General features: G+C 46.1%; 1 protein-coding gene across 1 annotated transcript in view; it reads left to right on the forward strand.

Moving 5' to 3' along the window:
• Positions 1–27,949, forward strand: part of dpp6a (dipeptidyl-peptidase 6a) — an 848,482-nt gene that overhangs the window by 785,656 nt on the left and 34,877 nt on the right. Inside the window, exons 18-20 of the mRNA XM_078537068.1 lie at positions 18,785–18,886; positions 25,078–25,147; positions 27,735–27,929. Coding sequence (XP_078393194.1) covers positions 18,785–18,886; positions 25,078–25,147; positions 27,735–27,929 — 367 coding nt within the window. The remainder of the gene's footprint in view (positions 1–18,784; positions 18,887–25,077; positions 25,148–27,734; positions 27,930–27,949) is intronic.

The following is a 27,949-nucleotide window of genomic DNA, read 5'->3' on the forward strand; positions in this document are numbered from 1 at the left end:
ATATCCACAGCGGAGGTGGAGGCAGCCTGCTGACTGCTACGCCCTGCTTGAGTTGTCCTTGATGGGCGACCTCTGGACGGCTGAGACCTGGAGGTCTCCGGCCTGCTTTCGAGGTCCTGCTGTGTGGCAGTGGCACCCTCCTTGGCCTGTGGAGCTTGAGCTGCTGAAGCCACAGAAATAGGAGATTCGAATGGGCCGGACACACCTGGGACCACCTGGGTGGATGGCCCCGGGATATGCACCTGCTGATTCTCCTCCCTGTGGTGCCTGACGGCCCCTGGCTGACTCCTTGAGGAGGAGGGGATGCTGGAGTGAGATCGAGCTGCCCCCACCCTTCTCGCGTTGACACTGTTGGAGGCCAACTATGGCATCAGTGATGGAGTTCAGCCCATGCAGCAGTGCAGGAGCGATGTCCAAGACCAAAGCCTTCATGGCGGCCACCATCCCACCAGTGTTGACCTCGGTTCATTGGCATGCTGGCACTATCACCTCAGACTGAAGGTGGACGGACTCCTCCATCGTGCCTTGCAATGTGAGGAGTGCAGCGGACATCCCTTCCTGATGTTCCCGAGCTTGCTTTTGTAGCTCCAGCGACTGAGGTATGACCGAGTCCAGAGGTTCATCATCTGACTCAGACTCAGCAGATTTCTGATCTGCAGCAGTCTTCTGAATGCCTGAGGAGTCCCTGCCTCCGTCTGCTGTGGATCAGACAGTGAGATGTGCTCACCAGATTGACCCCGAGGCTACTCTAAAGCTAGGTCCCACTGAGGTGTGTATCTCTGTGCTGGTGGAGGGTGTGGGTGAGAGCTGGGATGGGTCTTAAATGAGGTGTCATCAGATTCTTCTTCTGAGGTTTCTATGGGGCTTGAGTTGAGGGCCTGGCTTGTGGACCCCCATAGCTGCTTCCCAGTTGTGCCTGCGAAAGCAAGGAGAGATAATTAGTGCCTGGCAGGGGACTGCGGAACAGGGGAACTGACTCACAGCATGGTTGTCTGATGGATGTTGCACTGCTGGATCCTCACTTGGTAGAGCACCGCTGACCTCACCGTCAGCACAGGAATGGTCCAGATTGTCACCAGCCAGCTGGATGACTCTATTTTAAAAGTCTGTGAGGACCTTGATTTCAGGCATTCCTGTAATCTGCAACTACTCCCTTTTGTTGGGTGCCAGCTTGTCCTGCAAGAATACAGATGGAGAGAGCGTAAGCAGGATGCCTGCCAGGCGAGATGAGAATGCCTGGCATGTGTGGGTGGTGAGTGGTGCCATGGATGGGATGAGGACACGATCTGCTGGGCAAATAGGTGTGTGTAAGAGAGTGAATGGTGACGTCCCTTGAACTGGCAGTGAATGAGCTCCCTGTGGATGTGTTTGTGAGTGTTTAAGTTGAGAGTGATGAGATGAGTGACTTACCCTGGTGGATCGGAGGAGGTCATTCATCCTCTTTCGGCACTGGGTGGTGGTCCTATTTTGAAGGGCGTTGGTGCTGACCACCCTGCCACTGCCTCCCATGCACGATTGCTTGCTGGTCTTTGCCCAGAGCGGGGGTAGAGGACTTGGCAGCGGGCCTCCACTGCATCCAGTAGGCGCTCGAGGGAGGCATTGCTAAATCTAAGGACAGCATATTTCCTTCCTTTGGTAGCCGTCAGTTCCCAGCAGCTTCCTGTCACTTGAAGAGTGCTAGCTCTTTGCTGGGGCGGCCTTTTAATATGGCGTCCAGTTTACTGAAGGCCTGAGGTGCTGGCTGGGTGGGCGAATCAGAGGACAACCCATCAGCGACCCGGCGTGTTTCCTGGGAATGCATAATGAATGAGGCAGGAATCGGACGATATGGCGCCAAAACCCGCCATTGTGGCCAGCGGGTAAAACTTCCTTTTTCCCACCCGCTACCGCACTTAGTACAAATCTGGGACGATTCTGCCCTAAGGATCAGTACAGTCTCTGAGCACATCACATTTCCTCACGTGTATTTTGAGGTAATAAAAGGAAGAATAAAAAATGAAGCATGTTATCTAAATGGTGTGAGATTGCAGAGCTCTGAGATTAAGAGGGACCTGCCTGTTCTAGTGCATGAATCACAAAAGGTTAGTATGCAGGTACAGCAGGTAATAAGGAAAACTAATAGAATGTTATCATTTATTACAAGGGGAATTGAATACAAAAGTAGGGAGGTTATGCTTCAGTTGTACAGGACACTGGTGAGACCACATCTGCAGTGCTGTGTACAGTATTGATCTCCTTATTTAAGGAAGGATGTTAAATGCATTGGAAGCAGTTCAGAGAAGGTTTACTTGACTAATACCAGGAATGGGCGGGTTGTCTTATGAGGAAAGGTTGGACAGTCTAGGCTTGTATCCACTAGAGGTTAGAAGAGTCAGAGACGACTTGATTGAAAATATAAGATCCTGAGGGGTCTTAATGAGCAGAATTTGGAAAGAATGTTTCCTCTTGTGGGAGAATCTTGAACTAAGGGTCACTGTTTAAAAATAAGGGGTCGCTCATTTAAGACAAAGATGAGGAGAAATTTTTTCTCTCAGAGGATCGTGAGTCTTTGGAACTCTTTTCAAAAGGCGCTTGAAGCAGAGTCTTTGAATATTTTTGAGGCAGAGCTCGATAGATTCTTGATAAGTAAGGGGGTGAAAGGTTATCAGGGTGGATGGGAATGTGGAACTGAGGTTACAATCAGATCAGCCATGATCTTATTAAATGGCAGAGCAGACTCGAGGGGCTGAGTGGCCTACTCCTGCTCCTAAGTCATATGTTCGTATGTTCCTACGCGTGCCCCTATGCCAGCACCAGCATTCTCACTCTGATGCCTGGCCACTACACCTCGCTGTCTGTGATCACTCAGCCGCCCTGCTCTCCTGCGATCTGAAGTGCCCCTCCCTCAGTAGGGGTGAGAACCTTCAGGTCAGGCACTCCTCCTCTGGTGTTTGCCCTCTCCATGGATTTGTGGATCTGCTGCATGACAACATTCAGATTTAGTTACATGAAAAATGGCACGCACCTCCCTTGTCTGCACACATCCCCATCACTGGCCCATCACTGGCATGTTGTATCCAAGTGCTCACTCAAGCCAAACTGTCACCCCACTTTGGCCTGAATTGTCTTGCGGTACTGGGGCTGATCACACATTCACCTGACTGGCCTAACTGCTCATTCGCGAGGATACGTTGCTTGATGACCCCATGGGAAACCCGTAGGAAACATGCGACCTTGCCATTTACCCATGGCGGGTCAGAGCAGGTCATTAATTTGACCCTCTTCCTGCACTGAGCTCAGGATCTATGGCTGGACTCCACGGTTGCTTACTTCCTCACGATCTCCGCCCAGGCCACCTGGGTCAGTAAGAGGGTCTTCCGTTGCCGTCTGTGAGAAAGAGCACTCCCCGCTGTTCAGGGAGGTGTGCGTGAAACCGTGGGGCCAGCCTCTATCTTGGCTCAGGAATCTCCAAGGCACAGTTGAAGGGGATAGGTGGGGGGGGAGGGGTGGAGGGTGGGCAGGACACGAAAGAATAATAAGGGAGGGAGCAATGGGGGAAAAGGGTAAGCGTGGCTGAGGGTGATCAAGGGGGTACAATAACTATGGCTCAGAGTAATGAACGAAAGGAGGGGGGTGTGAAGCCTGTGACCTTGATGCAGATTTTCCCTGTTTGTCCAGTAGGCTCTTTGATAGCCTGCCCAGACTTGCTGAATTGTCACCCGACGGTGGGATCCACCAATGAATAGCTGCCCCCAGTGTGTAATCGCACGTGTCGCTCATGCCTGCCGCAGCCCTTTCCATTTTAAACGGAGTTGCGTGTGTGCCAGCTCCAGACATGCAAGCGGAAATTCCGCCTACTTCCAGTTCCGCCATCGAGACCCGCACGCCTCATTAAATTCCACCCTCAAGCATGAAAAGCAAAGACAAGCCGTGCTTTCCCCCTCGTGACACTTCAAAGCCACCCTCTTTATCTTGAAAATCAGCTGCTCCAAGTTACAAGAAGTTTGACTGTTAACCCTTAATTGTCTAAAAGGTCAAGCGCACAGCCCCTCCGCACCACCCCCACCACTCCCCCACCACTCCCAGGATATCCAACGAAGGCCAAAGGAAAGCTTTATTTTAACCATGGCAAACAGTAACAAGCCGGAAGCTCTGAACAAATAATTAGGCTGGGATTTTCCTGCCCCGCCCGTCGCTGGGATCGTCCAGTCCGGCGGAAAGTCAGCGGGACTCCTGACTGGCCCGCCACATCCCCCACATCCAGCGGCAGGGCTGGAAAATTAACCCAAAGCTTAACCCAAAGCCTTAACCCAAACCAAACCAAGTGAGTTCTCTGAGTTGTGGCATGAGTGAAGTTACGATGTGATCAGAGTGGGAATCCGTTACCTCTCACTTGTAATCAAAAATGCCACTTTCTGATAAAAGCTGTAAAAGCAGTCAAGTTTCAAATGACAATGGAGCTGCAGCGGAGAAGAACGTTAAGCCTGAAAGTTAATGAACTCACTGAGCATCTGCACAACACAAGCAGTTTCCTTAATAGGTGCAAGAATAAATTAAAACTTGGTGCGTGAGAAAGGAAGGGAACACTTCACTAAGAACACCTATTATTAGAATACCTAATGAGCAAAATACCATTTTCTTCTATGGTTAAGAAGTGAATGGGGTGCAGTTGGCCAATTAAATGGGTATGTACGTGGACTGCAGTCATGCACAATGTGTTGGAGTTGTATTAAGAGGCTGCAAAATTTGCACCCAGTTTTTTTGGCGCTGCAAATGGCATTTTACCTCCAAAATGGTACCTGCAGCATGCGTGCACAGTTCTGGTGCTGGCTGTGTCAGAGAGCATTTTGCTGAGGGTACATCCACTGGAAACATGCAGACTAGGCAGATCGTGATGTCAATCGGTACATAATGTTGACGCCACTTTTATATACATGGAGTGCAGTCAATGTGTACAGGGTTATATACATGGAGTGCAGTAAATGTGTACAGGGTTATATACATAGAGTGCAGTCAATGTGTACAGGGTTATATACATGGAGTGCAGTCAATGTGTACAGGGTTATATACATAGAGTGCAGTCAATGTGTACAGGGTTATATACATAGAGTGCAGTCAATGTGTACAGGGTTATATACATAGAGTGCAGTCAATGTGTACAGGATTATATACATAGAGTGCAGTCAATGTGTACAGGATTATATACATAAGAGTGCAGTCAATGTGTACAGGGTTATACACATGGAGTGCAGTCAATGTGTACAGGGTTATACACATGGAGTGCAGTCAATGTGTACAGGGTTATACACATGGAGTGCAGTCAATGTGTACAGGGTTATACACATGGAGTGCAGTCAATGTGTACAGGGTTATACACATGGAGTGCAGTCAATGTGTACAGGGTTATACACATGGAGTGCAGTCAATGTGTACAGGGTTATACACATGGAGTGCAGTCAATGTGTACAGGGTTATACACATGGAGTGCAGTCAATGTGTACAGGGTTATACACATGGAGTGCAGTCAATGTGTACAGGGTTATACACATGGAGTGCAGTCAATGTGTACAGGGTTATACACATGGAGTGCAGTCAGTGTGTACAGGGTTATACACATGGAGTGCAGTCAATGTGTACAGGGTTATACACATGGAATGCAGTCAATGTGTACAGGGTTATACACATGGAGTGCAGTCAATGTGTACAGGGTTATACACATGGAGTGCAGTCAATGTGTACAGGGTTATATACATGGGGCGGACCCAGGTTTGCACTAAGTGCGGTAGCAGGCAGGATAAAGGACGATCTACCCGCCGGCCGCAATGATGGCTTTTCGTGCCTGATCGTCCCAATCCCGCCTTGTTAATTATGCAGCCACAAGAAACTCACCGTCTTGCTGGCGGGCAGCCTCCGATTTGCCCCCCAATGCCATTAACTCAGCACTTCCTCAAGCAGAGCGCCATATTTAAACTGCAGCTGCGCACACACTTCTCAATGCTTACAGCCCAGGAGGACACCGATGAAGACAAGGTCCCAAAAGCCAAGAAGAGTGCAGCCCCCCCCAATTCAGTGACACATCCTTGCCCGCTTTCTGAAAACTATGGAGGCACACCGCGATGTCCTCTACCTCCTCTCTGGCCGCAGGTGGCCCATCAGTCTCACCACTCCGGCTTGGCAGGCAGTGGCAGAGGTGGGCAGTGCCAATGCTGCACACAAGCGGTCAGCGACCCAGTGCAGAGAACAGATGAATGATCTCATCCGAGCTGCCAGAGTAAGGCAACCATCTCTTCACTCTAAAGTCACACACTCACAAGGCCATCACATATTCACTGGCATCTGACTCACTGCCAGCTCAAGGGACATCACCACCCACTCTCTCACACAAACCTCACATCACCATCCAACCTCATCTCCACTGGAGACTGCCTCCTCAGCCTTCACCATCTTCAGGCCACTTGCACAGATCAACGTGTGCACCCACACACGTACAACCTGGGATACCCTCCTTCCCCAGTACAGCCATTGCCCTGCAGCCACTTCCATTGCCTAAGGCCACTTCTTCCCCTTCCCCAAGCAAGGCCCCCTGAAAGTGATGTGGTGCTGCCTGCGAAGCCTGGCACTAATGACCGCGAATGCTGCCTGAAGAAACAAACCTCAAAGCTCTGAGCAAAGTGCAGCTCACCAGGTGCACGTCGCTTTCGTAGAGTTGTGAAACACGTTGGAGTGCGATCACACCGATGTGCCCAGATGTTCTAGTGTGGGGGGATGGTACAGGCAACGGAAGAGGCTACAGAGTTATATAAGTGGAATGCAGTATGTGTATACAGGGCTAGAAACATGGATTTCAGTCTGTGTGTACAGGGTTATATACATGGAGTGCAGTCTGTGTGTACAGAGTCATATACATGAAGTGCAGTCTGTGTGTACAGGGTTATACACATGGGGCAGAATTTTCTGCCTACCGGGCGGGCAGGCCCTACCCAATCTCCGGCAGTCGAGGAGCTGATCCCCGCCGGAGAAGCAGGCCCCGCCGCCATTTTAAGTGGGCGGGCCAATTAAGGGCCGCCCAGGGTGACGCCCGGTGGGTTCCTGTGCGGGCGGGGGTGGGATTCCCCAAATGCGAGGGTGCGCTCTTTCGCGCATGCGCACAGAAGAGCGCACATCTCCCTGAGGCTAAGTGCAGCCTCAGGGAGATCACTGAAAGTTGCACAAACATTCAAAATAGAAAAAGAAAATCCATAACATGTCCCCCTCATGTGACAATGTCACACAAGATGGGACATGTTAATAAATTTCACAAAAACTTGATTACACTTTTTTAAACCCTACATGAAACCTCATCCCGCCGGTGGATGAGGTTTCATGTTTTTTCTATTCCCCGCCAGGGCTCCTGGCCTGCCCACCAACCTTAAGGTTGGACGGGCTGGTCCTTTAATTGTTTTAATGATCCTGTCAATGGCCTCAATTGGCCATTGACAGGTCGGCGGGTGCACAGCTGATTTGGCTGTGTCCCGGCCTTCCTGGAAATTTTAATGGGGCGGGATGACATTGGGCGTTCCCCCAACGTCATCCCGTGTCATTTTGCGTGTCGGTGATCGGGCCCCGCCCCCTGCTCGCCAATGGCAAAATTCAGCCCATGGAGTGCAGTCAGTGTGTACAGGGTTATACACATAGAGCGCAGTCAGTGTGTACAGGGTTATACACATAGAGCGCAGTCAGTGTGTACAGGGTTATACACATAGAGCGCAGTCAGTGTGCACAGGGTTATACACATAGAGCGCAGTCAGTGTGTACAGGGTTATACACATAGAGCGCAGTCAGTGTGTACAGGGTTATACACATGGAGCGCAGTCAGTGTGTACAGGGTTATACACATAGAGCGCAGTCAGTGTGTACAGGGTTATACACATAGAGCGCAGTCAGTGTGTACAGGGTTATACACATAGAGCGCAGTCAGTGTGTACAGGGTTATACACATAGAGCGCAGTCAGTGTGTACAGGGTTATACACATAGAGCGCAGTCAGTGTGTACAGGGTTATACACATAGAGCGCAGTCAGTGTGTACAGGGTTATACACATAGAGCGCAGTCAGTGTGTACAGGGTTATACACATAGAGCGCAGTCAGTGTGTACAGGGTTATACACATAGAGCGCAGTCAGTGTGTACAGGGTTATACACATAGAGCGCAGTCAGTGTGTACAGGGTTATACACATAGAGCGCAGTCAGTGTGTACAGGGTTATACACATAGAGCGCAGTCAGTGTGTACAGGGTTATACACATAGAGCGCAGTCAGTGTGTACAGGGTTATACACATAGAGCGCAGTCAGTGTGTACAGGGTTATACACATAGAGCGCAGTCAGTGTGTACAGGGTTATACACATAGAGCGCAGTCAGTGTGTACAGGGTTATACACATAGAGCGCAGTCAGTGTGTACAGGGTTATACGCATAGAGCGCAGTCAGTGTCTACAGGGTTATACACATGGAGCGCAGTCAGTGTGTACAGGGTTATACACATGAAGGTCAGTCTGTGTGTACAGGGTTATACACATGGAGCGCAGTCAATGTGTACAGGGTTATACACATGGAGCGCAGTCAATGTGTACAGGGTTATACACATGGAGCACAGTCAGTGTGTACAGGGTTATACACATGGAGCGCAGTCAGTGTGTACTGGGTTATACACATGGAGCGCAGTCAATGTGTACAGGGTTATACACATGGAGCGCAGTCAGTGTGTACAGGGTTATACACATGGAGCGCAGTCAGTGTGTACAGGGTTATACACATGGAGCGCAGTCAATGTGTACAGGGTTATACACATGGAGCGCAGTCTGTGTATACAGGGTTATACACATGGAGCGCAGTCTGTGTGTACAGGGTTATACACATGGAGCGCAGTCTGTGTGTACAGGGTTATACACATGGAGCGCAGTCTGTGTGTACAGGGTTATACACATGGAGCGCAGTCAGTGTGTACAGGGTTATACACATGGAGCGCAGTCAGTGTGTACAGGGTTATACACATGGAGCGCAGTCAGTGTGTACAGGGTTATACACATGGAGCGCAGTCAGTGTGTACAGGGTTATACACATGGAGCGCAGTCTATGTGTACAGGGTTATACACATGGAGTGCAGTCAGTGTGTACAGGGTTATACACATGGAGCGCAGTCAATGTGTACAGGGTTATACACATGGAGCGCAGTCAGTGTCTACAGGGTTATACACATAGAGCGCAATCTGTGTGTACAGGGTTATACACATGGAGCGCAGTCAGTGTGTACAGGGTTATACACATAGAGCGCAGTCAGTGTGCACAGGGTTATACACATGGAGCGCAGTCAGTGTGTACAGGGTTATACACATGGAGCGCAGTCAGTGTGTACAGGGTTATACACATGGAGCGCAGTCTGTGTGTACAGGGTTATACACATGGAGCGCAGTCAGTGTGTACAGGGTTATACACATGGAGCGCAGTCTGTGTGTACAGGGTTATACACATGGAGCGCAGTCAGTGTGTACAGGGTTATACACATAGAGCGCAGTCTGTGTGTACAGGGTTGTACACATGGAGCGCAGTCAGTGTGTACAGGGTTATACACATGGAGCGCAGTCAGTGTGTACAGGGTTATACACATGGAGCGCAGTCTGTGTGTACAGGGTTATACACATGGAGTGCAGTCAGTGTGTACAGGGTTATACACATGGAGCGCAGTCTGTGTGTACAGGGTTATACACATGGAGCGCAGTCAGTGTGTACAGGGTTATACACATAGAGCGCAGTCTGTGTGTACAGGGTTGTACACATGGGGAAGAATTTTCCCCCTGTTGGGGGGGAGGTGCAGGAGTGGGCGTGGGCAGGCACGCCTCCGATCGGGGGCGCATCGCCATTTTAAGTGGGCAGGTCAATTAAGGCCCACCCAGTGTGTGCGCAAAAGAACGCACTCATCTCCCTGAGGCTAAGGGAGATCGGCTCAGAATTAAAGCTTTGAAGGTAAATGTTGAAAACATTTCCCTGACATGTCCCCTCATGTGACACTATCACATGAGTTGGGACATGTCCATCACTTTAACTCAAACATTTATTAAATTTTTAAAAACCCTCATAAAACCTCATCCCATCCGTGGATGAGGTTTCATGCTTTTTCCAAAGCCCGCCAGGGCTCCTGGCCTGCCCGCCAACCTTAAGGTTGGACAGGCAGGTCCATTAATTATATTAATGACTATTTAAATGGCTTCAATAGGTTGTTGACAGGTCAGCAAGCGCACAGCTGATTCAGCTGCACCCCCGCCGACCTGAAAATGGAGATGCTGCGGGGTGACATCAGGAGTTCAGCCCAACGTCATCCCGCGTCCTTTTACGCATCGGCGAGTGGGCCCCCCCCAGCTCACCAACCTAAAGATCCTGTCCGTGGAGTGCAGTCAGTGTGTGCTGAGTTATATACATAGAGTGCAGTCTCTGTGTACAGAGTTATATACATAGAATGCAGTCTCTGTGTACAGAGTTATATGCACAGAGTGCAGTGTGTGTATGCAGTGTTATATACATAGAGTGTAGTCTCTGTGGACAGAGTTAAGTCTCTGTGTACAGAGTTATATACATAGAGTGCAGTGTGGACAGAGTTATATGCACAGAGTGCAGTGTGTGTATGCAGGGTTATATACATAGAATTCAGTCTCTGTGGACAGAGTTAAGTCTCTGTGTACAGAGTTATATACATAGAGTGCAATCTCTGTGGACAGAGTTATATGCACAAAGTGCAGTGTGTGTATGCAGGGTTATAGACATGGTGTGCAGTCAGTGTTGTAATATAAAGAAGAGCGGCATCCAAAATGCACACAAGCTCCCACCAACAACAATGTAATAAGGACCATGTAGCCTGTTCCTTTATGTGACGTTGATCAAGGGATAAATATTGGCCTGTGCACTGGAAGAACTCCACTGCTCTTCTCCAAAATAGTACCACAGGATCTTTCATTTGCATTTGCGAGGGCAGACAGAGTTTTGGTTTTACGTCTCATCCAAAAGACAGCTCAGCTGACACCGCAGCACTCCTTGAGAAACGCACCAAGTGTCAACCTAGAATTTGTGTCCAAGCCTCTGGAGTAGGAATTAAACCTACAGCCATCTGACTGAGCAAGCAATAGTGCTATTCACTGAGAGCCATGACTGACACTGTAGATTATCAGAGGGGGAGAGGTCATACCCATACCCACCACAACACTCCCCCCCCCCCCCCCCGCCCAATCTGTCACTCTCAATATATCGGCAAGGGGGCAGCAGATGGGGTGGGTTGAGGAATGAGCTGTCTGCAGCAGTCCCAGCAATGGCAATTCAGGTCAGAGCAGCAAGGTAGCACTGGGCATCTCCACCCCATCTTTTCGAAGTCTGGTTTCAGAAGTGATTGCCAGATGAAAATCCACCCCTTGTTTTTCAACAGCAGTTAAGAAGGGGAATCCTCAATGGCTTCAGGCTCCTCAGACCAGTAAAGGATTTCTACCCATGTTTGCAATCCTCAAAAACAGACTCTCACCTGAAATTTTAATTCCTAATTTACATCCTTGCTCGTCAATGCACTGGAGCATTTCCCTTCACAGTTATTTTAATGGAGAAATCAGGTTAACCTTTCAAGCATTTTCTTTTCTTCTTTATAAATTTTTGAGCAGAATAAAGCATCAAAATTTGATAGCAGTGAAAATTTGAAAGCACAGAGGAATGCTGGTTTGTGATCTCCTTGAATTTAATTGTCTCTAGAGATTTCTATCATTGCCCTTGTACACTCTGTCCAATTAAATGTTTCTCTCTCGATGTTTACCTTAAATGAACATTTAACTTCATGCTAATGCATGAACTTGTCTTTGTGAAATATTTCTCTCAAATACTTCAACTCAATTATTTTACAGAATTCCTGACATTTTACTGAAGGTCTCAGGCCCTTTGACATCGTCCACAGAATCACAGTGCAGAAGAGGCCCTTCGGCCCATCGAGTCTGCACCGACACGTGAGAAACACCTGACCTACTTACCTAATCCCATTTACCAGCACTTGGCCCAAAGCCTTGAATGTTATGGCGTGCCAAGTGCTCATCCAGGTACTTTTTAAAGGATGTGAGGCAACCCGTCTCCACCACCCTCACAGGCAGTGCATTCCAGACCGTCACCACCCTCTGGGTAAAAAAGTTTTTCCTCACATCCTCCCTAAACCTCCTGCCCCTCACCTTGAACTTATGCCCCCTTGTGATTGACCCTTCAACTAAGGGGAACAACTGCTCCCTATCCACCCTGTCCATGTCCTTCGTAATCTTGTACACCTCGATCAGGTCGCCCCTCAGTCTTCTCTGCTCCAACAAAAACAACCCAAGTCTATCCAACCTCTCTTCATAACTTAAATGTTTCATCCCAGGCAACATCCTGGTGAATCTCCTCTGCACTCCCTCCAGTGCAATCACATCCTTCCTATAATGTGGCGACCAGAGTTGTACACAGTACTCCAGCTGTGGCCTCACTAAGGTTCTGTACAACTCCAACATGACCTCCCTACTTTTGTAATCTATGCCTCGATTGATAAAGGCAAGTGTCCCATATGCCTTTTTCACCACCCCACTAACATGCCCCTCCGCCTTCAGAGATCGTTATCCTTACTCTTAACGCTATGTTTCCTGACGTTCGTCCTTCAATCAAACGTGCAGCTGGTCCTGTCGAGTCAGAAGGGACCAGCAACCTCCACCACAAAACATTCCCACGATCCCATGCAAATCATCGTCGTGCACTGATACAAACAGCTTGCATTTATTTAGCCCTTTTAACATGCTAAAATGTCTCAGCGATGCGATTCACTTGGAGAGGGCAGAGCGGAAAATGGGACAGAGGGGTTCGGGATTGGTTTAAGTGTCAATCTTGCAGGGTTTGGGATAGGGGATAAGAAGAATGCAACAGATATGTCAATCTTGCTGATGGAGAAATCTGAGAGTTGCTCGCACCTGGTGTTTGAAGCAAGGATGTTAGCTGTCGAATAAAGGATTCCCGTCCTACCACCGAAAATGTCAGCGGGGCAGGTATCCCTGCTGACAGTCCCGTAGGCATTTAACGCTTGGTGCCAATCCCATGCAAAAGAAACGGGTAAACAGTGCCACTGGGATGAATGTGGCGAAAACCTGAACTGCAGCCGAAAGAAAAAAGGGAGAGAATTTAAAAACCAGCAGCTGCATTGAATCTCTCCATGGAGGAGAGAGGTTCGAAACCCTATAAATTGGGAGTGTCGGTGAAAGACAGAGAACATCATAAAGATGACCACCAAAATTACCAGCATCAGTTGGAAGGTTACGGATATCCTATCCGAATTTAAGCTTTCTAAACGAGGGATGGAACTTTGCTTTTTCGCTTCATCCATCACAGAACTGGATGAACCAGTGGTGAAAATAAAGATGGTCATTGGAAGTGAGGGGTTGCACAGAGGCAACACTTTGGGCCTGTCTGAGGATGATCAGAAGGATGCTGTTGAACTGTTTATCATGCTGGAGGATCAGCTTCGTGTAAAGGTGAACTTCAGTATTCACTGATTGGAGCTAATGGCTTACAGACAACAACCACAGGAATCAACTGATCAGTTCACCAGCAGGTGCCATGATGAGGGCAAAAGCTGCAGTGTTTCAGAAGCTGAACTGTCTGAATGGATGGTGAAGCCGGTCATAACTTCAACGCCAACCGAAGCCTTCTGAAAAGAGTTTTTGGAGAAAAAGAAAGGTCACAGTATTGACACATCACTAAAAGATGGCAGAAAGTATGAAACCAATGTGGCTGGACAACACTATCTGCAAGCATTGGGTGCAGCGGCCAGTATTGGCTCAGTCGCCAGGAGGCAGAAAGCAAGCAAGCTGTTTGGGAAGCCCACCCACCACGAAACCCTCCTGTGTTTCAAGACCTTTGCAAGGTATGCAATGTAAGAGGGCATACCCTCTTAAAATGGTTCCAGGGGTGTGACCAAAGGACAATAAGAAATGATCATACAAAAAGTATGTGCAGCCTACTGGCAGCAACAACAGGGAGTGTGCCAGAGATCCACATAAACGCAAGCACATACGCGAGGTTAGCGGCCAGACAATCCAGGCTGAAGATTCAGAGTGGCGAAATCTCCAACTAGAAAGTGAATAGGCTTTCAACATTGTGAATGTGGCCCAACGTGTGGATGAAGTCAAACAGTTAGAGGCTTTTGCTGCTATCAGCATGATATGCCCAAAGAAAAGCAGCAAACACACGCTCAACATCAAATTCAGCAAAGGGCGAGCGCAAACGCCTTACCAGTCAAAATCCTGAAGCATATATATATATGGACCTTTGGAAGTCAGTGATCCGAGCTGAATAAAATGGGTCACCCATTCATTGCATTGGTACATTGACATTGCAGTGCAGCTATGGCAAGTCTGCATGGAAACCAGATGTATTCTACTGGGTAGACACGAGCGAAGCAGCAGTATTAAGGTTACCAGCATGTGTGGAACTCAACATTATGACCACATACAAGATCACCAATGCGCCAATCATGGCAGAAGAGGCCAAAAATAATCCCATTAAGGCAGTCCATGACCTATAACAGATATACCTAGACAGATTCGATGCCTATAGGAAATTTCAGAGGTGATGCTGTACTACACCTCAGAGATATGCAAACCCGTCAGTTGACTCTCCTAGAAAGTGCACCATGCATACACAGGAGAAGCTCAAGAGTGGGTTGGATGAAGTGGAGTGAAATGGCATTTTCCATAGTGTGCATCAGCTCTATCAAAAAGATTTTTTTAAAATTAATTCACGGGATGTTGGCTTCGCTGGCTGGGCCAGCGTTTATTGCCCACCCCAAGTTGCCCTTGAGAAGGTGGTGGTGGGCTGCCTTCTTGAACCGCTGCAGTCCATGTGGTGTAGGTACACCCACAGTGCTGTTAGGAAGGGAGTTCCAGGATTTTGTCCCAGCGACAGTGAAGGAACAGCAATATATTTCCAAGTCAGGATGGTGAGTGACTTGAAGGGGAACTTCCAGGTGGTGGTGTTCCCATCTGTCTGCTGCCCTTGTCCTTCTAGATGGTGGTGGCCGTGGGTTTGGAAGGTGCTGTCGAAGGAACTTTGATGAACTCCTGCAGTGCATCTTATAGACGGTACACACTGCTGCCACTGTGCGTCGGTGGTGGAGGGAGTGAATGTTTGTGGGTGTGGTGCCAATCAAGTGGGCTGCTTTGTCCTGGATGGTGTAAAGCTTCTTGAGTGTTGTGGGAGCTGCACTTATCCAGGCAAGTGGGGAATATTCCATCACACTCCTGACTTGTGCCTTGTAGATGGTGGACAGGCTTTGGGGAGTCAGGAGGTGAATTACTTGTCACAGGATTCCTAGCCTCTGACCTGCTCTTGTAGCTACAGTATTTATATGGCTAGTCCAGTTCAGTTTCTGGTCAATGGTAACCTCCATAATGTTGATAGTGGGAGATTCAGTGATGGCAATGCCATTGAACATCAAGGGGTGATGATTGGATTCTCTCTTGTTGGAGATGGTCATTGCCTGACACTTGTACTTGCCATTTGTCAGCCCAAGCCTGGATATTGTCCAGGTCTTCCTGAATTTGGACATGGAGTGTTTCAGTACCTGAGGAATCGCGAATGGCGCTGAACATTGTGCAATCATCAGCAAACATCCCCACGTCTGACCTTATGATGGAAGGAAGATCATTGATGAGACAGCTGAAGATGGTTGGGCCAAGGACACTACCCTGAGGAACTCCTGCAGTGATGTCCTGGAGCTGAGATGACTGACCTCCAACAATCACAACCATCTTCCTTTGTCCTAGGTATGACTCCAAACAGTGGAGAGTTGTGTCTTCCAGGACCATCTGTGGTTCTTCTTCAATAATAAATGCAATGGAGCTAACACTGGAGACAGATTAGGCAAAAATTGACCATAATAGTTTACCATGCCCAAGAAAGACTTTAGCTCTGTGACATTAATAGGAGAGGGTGCTTCCTTGATTGCCCTGACTTTTGCCTCTAATGGATGCAACCCTTGGGCATCAACTCGATGACCCAGATACATAACTTCCTTTGCTTTAAACGGATGCCAGCCTCCAAAAATCTCTTCAGACCCTCTTCCAGGTTTGACACATGCTCCACTTCTGTGGGTCCTGTGATTAAGACATCGTCCAGGTACACTATAACTCGGGGAAGTCCTTGTAGGAAGCTTTTCATGGTTCTCTGGAAAAGCACACAGGCACAGGACACACTGATGGGTAGGCGTGTATATTGGTACAGGCCCTTGTGCATGTTTATGGTGACATAACTTCTTGATGTGTTGTCCAACTCGAGTTGTTGATACTCATGACTCATGTCCAGTTTAGTAGGATCGTCCTCCTGCGAATTTAGCATAGAGATCTTCAATCCTTGGGATTGGGTATTTGTCTAATTTTGCAGCCTTGTTAATCTCTACAGTTGTGAATGGTTTGGCCCAGTTTCAGCACAGGGACTATGGGTGCTGCCCATTCTGAAAATTGGACTGGTGGTATTATTCCTAACTTCTCCAAATGGCATAATTCCATATTTACCTTTTCTCTCAGAGCATAAGGCACAGGTCTTGCCTTAAAAAACCTGTTGCTTCAGGGTCCATGAATATTTTAGCTTCTAGACCTTTGATTTTCATGTTGCACACTCTGCAGAGCCTGCGAATCCCTCTCAGTGCTCTCCATTGTCAGCGCTATCTCCATGGTGTGTTTCAGGTCCATCTCAACTTCTGCAAGCAAACAGCACTGAATGGTGTTGTCGTTTATGCCGCAAACCAAATGATCTTGCAACATGTCGTTAAAGTATCACCGAAGTCACAGTTCTTTTTTATTCATTCACGGGGCCTCATCTTCTCTGGCTGGGCCAGCTTTTATTGCCCATCCCTGGTTGCCCTTGAGAAGGTAGTGGTGAGTTGCCTTCTTGAACTGCTGCAATCCATGTGGTGTAGGTACACCCACAGTGCTCCGTTAACTATTTTAACTTCACGATGTACATTGCGATTGACCCTTACTCGAGAGTTAAAGTTGAATCTTTGCATGATCACTGAAGATTTAGGCTGCAAATGTCCTTTCACGAGGTCCACTAGCTTGGTGAAGGATCTGGAATTTGGCATGGTCGGAGCCGTCAAGCTACAGATTAGTTGATAGGATTTGCTCCCGCAGATTCCTAGGAGAATTCCCTTCTGTTTCTCCTCCACCGTTATTTCGTTGGCTACAAAGTAGAAACTTAATGGTTCTACGTATTGACTCCAGTCCTCGATGGATGAGTCGTACAGGTCAATTCGGCCAAAGAGAGGCATTGCTGGTGAGTATGCTTCTTTCCGTCCCCTAAAATATTGAAATACTCAGTTGCGAGGCGAGGTGCTGCATTGGCACTTTTTATCCTCGTCGCCATTTGTAATAAACTTGGAGAGTGCAGGGTGGGTTTCTTTTAAGAAACAGTGAATTTTATTAACAGACTTCAGAGGGGGTTACATGCTTGTTCCAAGACCAAAAACTCCACCCCCAAGATTCCCCACACTAAGGGCTATTGGTCTATATAGTCACATGAGCCCCATAACAGTCAGAAATGGTTTAATTAACAATCATTACTATCCACTCGGCACTTCTGCTTGAAGATTGTTGCAAATGCTTCAGCCTTATCTTTTGCACAGATGTGCTGGGCTCCTCCATCATTGAGGATGGGGATATTTGTGAAGCCTCTGCCTCCTGTGAGTTGTTTAATTGTCCACCGCCATTCACGACTGGATGTGGCAGGACTGCAGAGCTTAGATCTGATCCGTTGATTGTGGAATCGCTTAGCTCTGTCTATCACTTGCTGCTTATGCCATTTGGCACCTAAGTAGTCCTGTGTTGTAGCTTCACCAGGTTGACACCTCATTTTTAAGTATGCCTGGTGCTGACTCTGGCATGCCCTCCTGCACTCTTCAGTGAACTAGGGTTGATCCCCTGGCTTGGTGGTAATGGTAGATCAGGGGATATGCCGGACCATCAAGTTACAGATTGTGTTCGAGTACAATCCTGCTACTGCTGATGACCCACAGCGCCTCATGGATGTCCAGTCATGAATTGCTGGATCTGTTTCAAGTCTATCCCATTTAGCATGTTGGTAGTGCCTGCCAGACCACATATCCTAACCATAGAAAGAAAGAAAGACTTGCATTTATAAAGCGTCTTTCATAACCTCAGGACGTTGCAAAGCACTTTACAGCCAATGATGTGCTTTTGAAGTTTAGTCGCTAAGTCAGTGTTTTTCACCCAAGGTTCCCCAGAACCCAAAGGTTCCGCGATCATCCCGAAAGGGTTCCTGCAATTTTCAGGTTGTTTGAAAATTGTACCAATTTTTTCAATTTTAAGATATATTGGTTTTACATTTGATGAAAAATAATCATTAAAAAATTTGCATCTTCATTCACTTGTTCAATAGTGTCCTAGTTTGTTTTCACTTCTGTTTTATAATGTATATGGAGGGGAGGGGGGGAGAGAGAGTTGGGTTTCCACAGATTTTCACAATATATTATGGAGGCCCTTAACAAAAAAAAAAGAAAGCTTGAAAAAGACTGCACTAAGTGCAGCCAAGAAATGAGTTAAAGATGATGCAAATTAATCAGCGCCCCCATTACAATGGCACTGTACAAGAAATGTCATAGGAATGTGTTGGACAGTAACATTACACAGCGTGATTACACTCCAATAGTGCAGTGTCAGCCGAATTAGGCAAAAAGCTATGTTAAGATCTAATTCGCTCTTTCTTTTCCCCTTTTAGAAAAATGTTATGAGCTGGAGAAAAACGACAAGGTTCAAAATGCCACAGAGAGCATGCAAATGCCCAAAATAGAATACAAGGACATTCTGATAAAGGATTACAGTAAGTATCTGCACATTCGGATCATCAGCAATAGGAATGATTCCGCCTACCAATATCATTTTAATCCTGAAGGTATCCATTTTACAAGGGTTTTTTATTGCATTTTACAAACTTAGGTTTCTGTTTGCCACTGGAGGTAAAATGAACATTGCCCAATAAAATGCCTGTTGTTTAACTAACATATATATGTTATATTTATATATATATATATTTACATATATATAAAATGAGCAAACATCACTCGAGGCCGCCCTTGGGCAGGATTATAACTGAAGACTGCCAGTAGCATCTTCAACCTGTTGCCATTGTCGCTTGCACATCACCACAGGGCTCTGATGTTCTGGTTGATGACTTGATGAACTGCATGCACGTTGAGTATATTTAAGTGGATGGGGTATGTGCAGAGTCTCTCCCACTCCATTGTCCGAGGCAGCTAATAATATACTGATGCAATTGTGTGCCACAAGTGTAGGTGGGGGATGAAGTTCAATGCAGAGAAGTGTGAGGTGATTCATTTTGGTAGGAAGAACATGGAGAGACAATACAAAATAAGGGGTACAACTCTAAAGGTTGTGCAGGAGCAGAGGGATCTGTGTGTATATGTGCATAAGTCAGTAAAGGTGTCAAGACAGGTGGAGGGAGCAGTTAATAAAGCACACAGTATCCTAGGCTTTATTAATAGGGGCAAAGAGTACAAGAGCAAAGAGATTATGCTGAATTTGTATAGGACACTAGTTAGACCTCAGCTGGAATATTGTGTTCTGGATGCCACATTATAAGAAGGATGTGAACACATTGGAGAGAGTGCAGAAGAGGTTTACAAAAATGGTTATACAGATGATAAACTTTAGCTATGAAGATAGATTGGAGAGGTTGGGACTTTTCCCCCTCGGAGAGGAGAAGGCTAAGGATATTTAATAGAGATGTTCAAAATCATGAAGGGGCTGGACAGAGTAGATAGGGAGAAACCGTTCCTGCTCATAAAAGGATCAAGAATGAGAGGGCACAGATTTAAAGTGATTTGAAAAAAAGTAAATCTGATGTGAGAAAAAACTTTTTCACACAGCGACTGGTTTGGGTCTGGAATGCACTGCCTGGAAGTGTGGTGGAGGCAGGTTTAATCGAGGCATTCAAGAGGGCATAAAATGATTATTTAATTGGAACAATGTGTAGGGGTATGGGGAAAAGGCAGGAGAATGGCACTAGGTCATAATGCTCATTTGGAGAGTTGGTACTGACACAATGGGCTGAATGGCCTCGTCCTCCATCGTAACAATTCTGTGATTCTGAACTGAAAGGATGCGGGTTTGACTTTGGAGCTGTCCTTCTCATAGATGAGCCACTGAGCAGGCTGACATTGCAATTCTTTCCATTGCCGGGAGTATGGCGTTGAAATAGAGGATCAGCCATGATCATATTCAATGGTGGAGTACTAGGACTGCACGGTATTGGCAGAGCAAACTCCAACGGCCAGCTCCTTCTCTCTAAATGCAGAGAGTCTGACCTAACTTCCCAAACACAGTCCTCCAACAAGCAGAAAAACTGAAAACAACAGATCCAAACACTGGCACATGTTGGACTATATTATTGTACAACAGAGAGGTCTCAAGGACATGCACTCCGCCTGCTCCCTTAGAATGTTAGTCTGAGCATCAACTTGTCAGGAGCATTGTGCCTTTAAAGATAAAATCTTCAGCACAGAGTCAAGCCACAAAAGAAGCTTGATGTAACTGTTCCTAAAGATATGGCCAAGAGACAAGAACTGGAACACAATCTAGCCACAGTAATTTCTGACATCCCAGAGGATAATATTGCCATTGGAGATTTTTGGGAAGAATTAAAGGATGTTACTCACAGCACGGCATCTGAGAGCCATGGATTCATTAAACGGAAACAACAAAATGGTTGGACAACAACGACCATGACATAGGCAAGCTTCTAGCCGGGGTGCATGATTTTCACCGATCTTGCATATCTGACAATAAATCACCAGCAAGGAACGCTCGACACCATCGTGCAAGACACATGTTGCAGGTCAAACTAAGAGAGTTGAAGAAGCAAGTGTGGGAAAACAAGGCTGATGAGCTTCAGGCAGCTGCTGATAAACATGAAGGTCTGCGATCAGCCTGTGGCACCAAATCCAACCGTGTGACACCCATCCTCTCAGCAGATGGCAATTGGTTCCTAACAAATAGGCATGAGATTCTCTTTCGTTGGGCAGAACACTTCAGCAATCTCCTAAATCAACAATCCGTAGTGTGCAATGAGTCACTTCCAAAGCACCCGCTCTGGAGGAGCTTCTCTCGATCCTTCTCAGGCCATAAAGCGGCTTTCTATGGGCAAGTCACGGGGAGCTGACAGCATCCCTCCTGAAGTATTCAAGTATGGAGGGACTCACAAAGTTAGGAAACTAGCTAGTATCTTCAGCCTACTCTGGAACCAGGGTGCTGTGGCCCAAGACTACGAGGAGGCCTCTACAGCTCATCCCTACAAACGGAAAGGGAGCAAGTCCATCTGCGACAATCACCGTGGAATATCAATTCTTTCAACAGCAGGAAACATTCTTGCAAAGGTTGTTCCTAATCAAATTGTCGCTAATCTCATTGATTCTGTGTACCCAGAATCACAGTGTGGCTTCCGTGCAGGACAGGGAACAGTGGACGTGGGCCCAGGTATTCAGCCCCAGGTCAGGAGTGCAGAGTCAGGTCATTTCCCGGCTGGGTGAGCCCGACCTTTAAAAATGGCCCCACAGGTGGGATTTTCAGCTCGGGGAGTGTGGGCTGAAGCAGGAGTTGGGGTGGGCAACCCAGGAACGAATCCACAGGCTGCCGAGTGCAGAGGCGGGCTGGGTATAAGGCCTACCTCCGTGCCCGAGCACTGTGTTTAAATAAATCAACCATAATAATAAAACAAAAAGCATCCCTCCAGACCGCACCCCTCATCCCCACAACACCCCTCCCACACACTCCATTTTCCCAATCCATGCCAACCCATGCCATCCACCCACACCCCCATCATGGCCCCCACACCCCATGCCAACTTAGATACTCTTTACCCACCCCCTATGGCCCCTCACACCCCATGCCAATTTAATGCCCCTCTACCCTCCCCCATTGCCCCATGCCCAAATGCCATCTTAGTGCCGATTCATGCCAACTCATGCACTCCCACCATCCTTTGCCCTTATCCCCTCCGTGCTAACTCACCTAGCTTTGACAAATTTGACAGCTGGACAGCTCCTTAACATCTCCTTGGCAGCTGGATTGTTCCTGGACACAGCTGGACATTTCCAATGAGTTTGTGCATAGAAAGAGAACACAAAAGCGTTCACTTTTAACAATCTCAAAGGGTACCTTACCTCTCCTAAAGGGTACCTCAACTTTCCCAAAGGCATCCCAGAACCCTTTCCAAAGGGATACCTTACCTCATCATGTTTTCGAAGCAGTTTTGTCGGAAGCACTTCTTCACACAACACCTAGCGGAACTTCCTCCCACAAAAGCAGCTGTGGATGTTGGAGATCAGTTGAAGTTCAGACGTGAAATGTTGTTGTTCAGCAAGGGCATTAAGGGTTCCAGAATCAAAGTACATAAATTGAGTTAAGATACAGATCAGCTGTGATCTAATTAAATGGCGGAACAGGTTTGAGGGACTGAATAGTCTACTCCTATTCCTACATTATGATATAATTAAGAGAGTCGACCTTTGCATTTTGTTATGCTTCGTGGGTGCCTTAAATGGGAAGATCCCAATCCCTCCATCACTTTTTGACACAAATGCTTTTTTTTCTAACTGGACTCTGGGAAAGTGAATAAAATATTGCAGGCAACGGATTTGATATTGTCCTGTGGGAATTGCTGTCTGTCAAAACTTTTCCTCCTGTTGGCTGCCTCTTTCAGTTCCTTGGATTTGTAAAAAAAAAATCTAATTTTTTCTTAATTCATTCACGGGATGTGGGCTTCGCTGGCTGGGCCAGCATTTATTGCCCATCCCTAGAAATAGAAACTACATTTACTATTCACTGACACAAAGTCAAATATTCAAAATATTCACATCAAAGGTTTTATATTTTAAAGGGAACAGAGAAGATTGATGAATTGAATGCAATGGGTGTTGTCTATTTGGATTTTAAGAAAGCATTTGAAAAAGTACCACATAAAAGGCTGGTTAACAAAATTGAGGCAAATGGAATAGGATGGTCAGTGTCAGCAATAAAAGTTTGGCTTAAGGACAGATTAACAATGAGCCATGGTAAATGGCTGCTTTTCAGACTGGTGGATGTTCAGACTGGCGGATTGTCTGTTGGGCAATTTAATTCATTTCCTTTAGGTGTAAAGTTTTTTTTGTGTTAATTTGCAATTTAATCGATTTCCTACGATTGTAAACTGTTTTCCTATTACATTTCAATTTATGTCACTGCAAAGCAACAAGGGAAATTGACTTTTTAACACTCCAGCTGGTTAGCGATCTAAATTGTGCAACTGGGATTAACAACTATTCACGCTAATCAAACCTTCTCTTAGACATACATGGGAGATTCTGCAATGTAAATGAGTTTGATATGCAGTGTTTGTAATATCCAGTATTCAGTGTCTAGTATTAAATAATATTGATTGTGGATCAGCACTTAAATGTTCCCTCGGCCCATATGCTGGGCTTATTAAGAAAACCAGCTTTCTTTTAAAATAGACAGCTACTCCACATTGTGGCTGGAGCACTTTGTCAATGCTTTGATACCTCTTTAGAGAGTGGTCAAAACCAACCGTTGAAGATAAATGTCAAGGTTTTATTCATTCACTAAATATGTTAGGCGTACGTGAGTTGCAGGAGCCAGCTGCTAAGAGATTCCCATGATCCTGCTGCACATTGCCTGCCATCCCCTCACAAACCCCAAAACCCCACTGCTTGGTTTTCCTCGCTCCCCTGCTAGCAAAGTTGCTCGATAGCAGTCAGCAGCCCTTCGCTGAGGTTCCCAGTGCCCGGAATTCCAACCCTGTGCACTCCTCAAGCAGCATACCCAGAGCACCAAAAAATAATTCCAGTGAGCTGACCTTCTGTTGCCACGGGAGGACAGTTCACTGGTGCACAGGGACCTGTTAGTGACTCCAGTGCCTTGAGACTGACCAGCAGCAGCAGTGGAAGACTGAGTTTTGACTGGAAAACCTTCTGGGTTTTTCTTCCTTGCAAAGAAGGAGGTAGCGAAGAGCGGACCTCACATAGCTTGAGAAACTAGCAAAAGGTTTGGAAATACAAATTAGATAGATTTCTTTCAGCAAACGACACTTTAGGATACAGTATATAAGTGATTTAAGACTGATGTGTGGGAAGTGTACCGTGCTTGAAAGGAATCGGTGACTTTGGGCCTTTGGTTTCCACCACTGGGGTTCTTCTCATTGTCATGTGTGGGTCTTTTATAGACTAATTGATAGAGATTGATCACTACAATTAATTAACAACTTCATCATGCAACTACCAGGATGATTGAAGGAAAACAAGGCAGACTTTATAAGTAAATACAGGAGATTATTTCAAAGCAAACCACGGCAACTGAGCAATGGAGCTCAAATTCAAACCGAGAAAATCCAAACTCCAGGACTCAATGTCAGGAGCTTCTTTTTCACACACAGTCATCAACACAAAAGCTAAAGGTTCAGTAGAGTAGTGGAGGCAAAAATCCTGGAATCATTTAAGAAACAGTTGGACACTTTGATAGGAGAATGTAATGTTTGAGCTACAATGGGCCAACTATCCTTCGTCAGGCGGATGTATCTTGTGATTTGAGTCAATGGGTAGAAATTGGTCTTGGGTTTAAGTAAAATATTGGCAGACACCAAGCACAATAACAAATAACAGAAACAAGTGTTAATATAGCACCTTCAACAGAAAAAAAAATGTCCCAAGACACTTCATAGGAGTGTTATAAAGTAAGGAGATACCAGGGCAGATTGTTCAAAGGGTATCACAGGTAGACTTACTTAGCTTAAACCTAGTCTAATTAAAATAAAAATAGCTTTTCACAATTGTATCGTTTTCTTCCTTGTCTTATTCCCTGACTAATGTCACAGAAATGTTTGAAATGCCAAGAGATGTACGTGTAGTTTTTGAAGGTGTATTAGTCCTGGTGAAGTGTTTTACTCTTTGATTGTTATGGACATTGTTAACATTAATGCAGCTGCATCTTACTGTTTTTCAGCACTGAAAATGCAAATAATAAAGCCAGCAGCGTTCTCAAATAAGTCCCAATATCCTTTGTTACTTATTGTGTGAGTATTATTTTAGACTTGTGGTCGAAATGGGGCTTAGTTTTATAAATGTTCTTCTGGTCAGAGCACTCTGCTCTCGTTGATTTAGATTGCCTAGATTTCAATTACATAAGACATAGGAAGAATGGGCCAATGGTCCCCAGAGCTCTCCATCGCTTTTCGTCACATCATTTCAGGGTCTGTTGTAGACTAATTGACTGAGATTGATTGCAATGATTAGTCAACAATGTTATTATTTTTGTAGCATACAGTTACCAGGATGATAGGCGGTGAACTCTATGAGCCTTGGGTTTTTTTCACCCTGCAATTCCTTTGTAGTTTAATTTAAATGGGGGAGTGCCATTTTTATGATGCTTGACCAATTCCATGCTTTATGCACAAGACAACAGCTGTCTAAAATACCTGGATTAACACAGGATGTTCTTATGTGGAATTATTTTAGTTGGTAGGGACTGTTACCTAGGTGCCACTGCAGCCATTTTGTACCTACTTCATCCAACTAAAAGCAATTAACCAGATAATCAGTTGATCTGTTTTTTTAATGGTGTCGGTTGAAGGAGGAATGTTGGCAGGCCATTTTGCATCTGACATTTCAAGATGACAAGCATTATTGAAGTTTATCCATAGATATGTATAAAAAAAAACATAATTAATCCTGTGCCAGTCAAATCAGTTCTACTTATCAGATTTTGTTCAAAATTGTACCAGCTTCTTTCAGCATGGGAACACTGCCATCTCCAGGTTCCCCTCCAAGCCACACATCATCCTGACTTGGAAACATATGGTCCTTAATTATCACCAGGTCAAAATCCTGGAACTCCCTGCCTGATAGCAAGCAGTTCAAGAAGAAGGCTCTCCACCAGCTTCTCAAGGGTAACTAGGGGTGGGCAATAAATGCTGGCTTTGCCAGCAACACCCACATCCCAAGAAGGATTTTTTAATTATTATTCATTTACAGGATGTGGGTGTCACTGGTTAGGCCAGCATTTATTGCCCATCCCTAAATGCCCTTGAGAGGTGGTGGTGAGCTGCCTTCTTGAACTGCTGCAGTCCACGTGGTGTAGGTATATCCACAGTGCTGTTAGGGAGGGAGTTCCAGGATTTTGACCCAGCAAAGAAATGGTGATATATTTCCAAGTCAAGATGGTGAGTGGCTTGGAGGGGAGCTTGCAGGTGGTGGTGTTCCCATCTATCTGCTGCGCTTGTCCTTCTAGTTGGTAGCAGTGCTGCCTAAGGAGCCTTGGTGAGTTTCTGCTGTGCATCTTGTAGATGGTACACACTGCTGACACTGTGCATCAGTGATGGAGGGACTGAATGTTTGTGGAAGGGGTGCCAACCAAGTGGGCTGCTTTGTCCTGGATGGTGTCAAGCTTCTTGAGTGTTGTTGGAGCTGCACTCATCCAGGCAAGTGGAGAGTATTCCATCAAACTCCTGACTTGTGTCTTGTAGATGGTGGGCAGGCTTTGGGGAGTCAGGAGGTGAGTTACTTGCTGCAGGATTCCTAGCCTCTGACCTGCTCTTGTAGCCATAGTATTTATATGGCTAGCCCAGTAAAATGTGCATAATTCATTGAATGCTTTTATTTAAGTTCATTCTTTCATGGGATATGATCATTGTGGATTTGGAGTCACATGTAGGGTGATTTGAACATATATCCTCAGAGCATTCACAGCAATCTGGTTGACTTTGAAATGGCTGAGCAAGCCACAAGGTTCAAGGGCAATTTAGGGATGGGCACCAAATGCTGGTTTTAATTGCAGGCAATGATCATATCCCATGAAAGAATGAACTTAAATAAAAGCATTCAATGAATTATGCACATTTTACTGGGCTAGCCATATAAATACTATGGCTACAAGTTGAATGACTCGTGACATTACCACTTTGACACCATCTCCCAGCCAGTGCTCAGACATAACTTTTAAAAGATTTATCATGAGGCCATGCATTGGTGTTGAAATTTAAAATAGCGAGGTGATTAATAATGCTTAGAGCCTACCAAATGTAACAACGCGTACCTTAAACACGCTGCTGACCATATTGAAATAATACACAACTTAGTGTGAATGTGTTAACTAGAGTGTGAAACAACTCCCTGAGGAAATTAAGCCCTGTGACCCAATTCTTCAGAATTTAATTATAGGTGTGTATAATATTCAGCATTGAAGATATTTTAAGGAATTAGGAAGGAGAATCTTTAGCTATTCTCCTGCTGAAGCTATCTTTTTTAAAAATTTGAATTTTGTGAGATCGACATCCAGACAACAGTTCATGGAATTCACATGTAGCTCCCTTAACCCAATGGAAAGCACATAGACATGGTTTTCATGGGCCTAGGAGTACGTTGCTGAGATTAAGGGAGCTGGATTCAACAGTGGAAACACTGGAAACCAGCTCAGGAGCATTGATTTTATAGGCTAGAATATTGCCGTCGGCTTCCCGATCGCCCCCGCTGAGCCCGCCCGATGTGGGAAACATTCTGGCCCTACTCTTTCTTTCAGGCGGTACGTTCCGGATTATAATAACCTGTTTCATAAAAATAACCCCCTCACCTGATGAATGAACCTGTGTTTTTTTTTTCTTACAGTGGTGATAGTCCTGGTAGCCAGATTGTCACAGAGCAATTCCAAGTCGATTGGACAACTGTACTTGTCAGTTCATTCAACGCCATTGTGGTAAAATTCGATGGTCGCGGCAGTGGTTTCCAAGGCACTAAACTCTTGTATGAAATAAAGAAAAACCTGGGGACAGTGGAAGTAAAGGATCAAACAGATGCTTTGAAGTAAGTACCTTTTGATGTTA

This window comes from Cetorhinus maximus, chromosome 3 (genome assembly GCF_964194155.1).
Source record: "Cetorhinus maximus chromosome 3, sCetMax3.hap1.1, whole genome shotgun sequence".
In the NCBI taxonomy this organism is placed as follows: domain Eukaryota; kingdom Metazoa; phylum Chordata; class Chondrichthyes; order Lamniformes; family Cetorhinidae; genus Cetorhinus; species Cetorhinus maximus.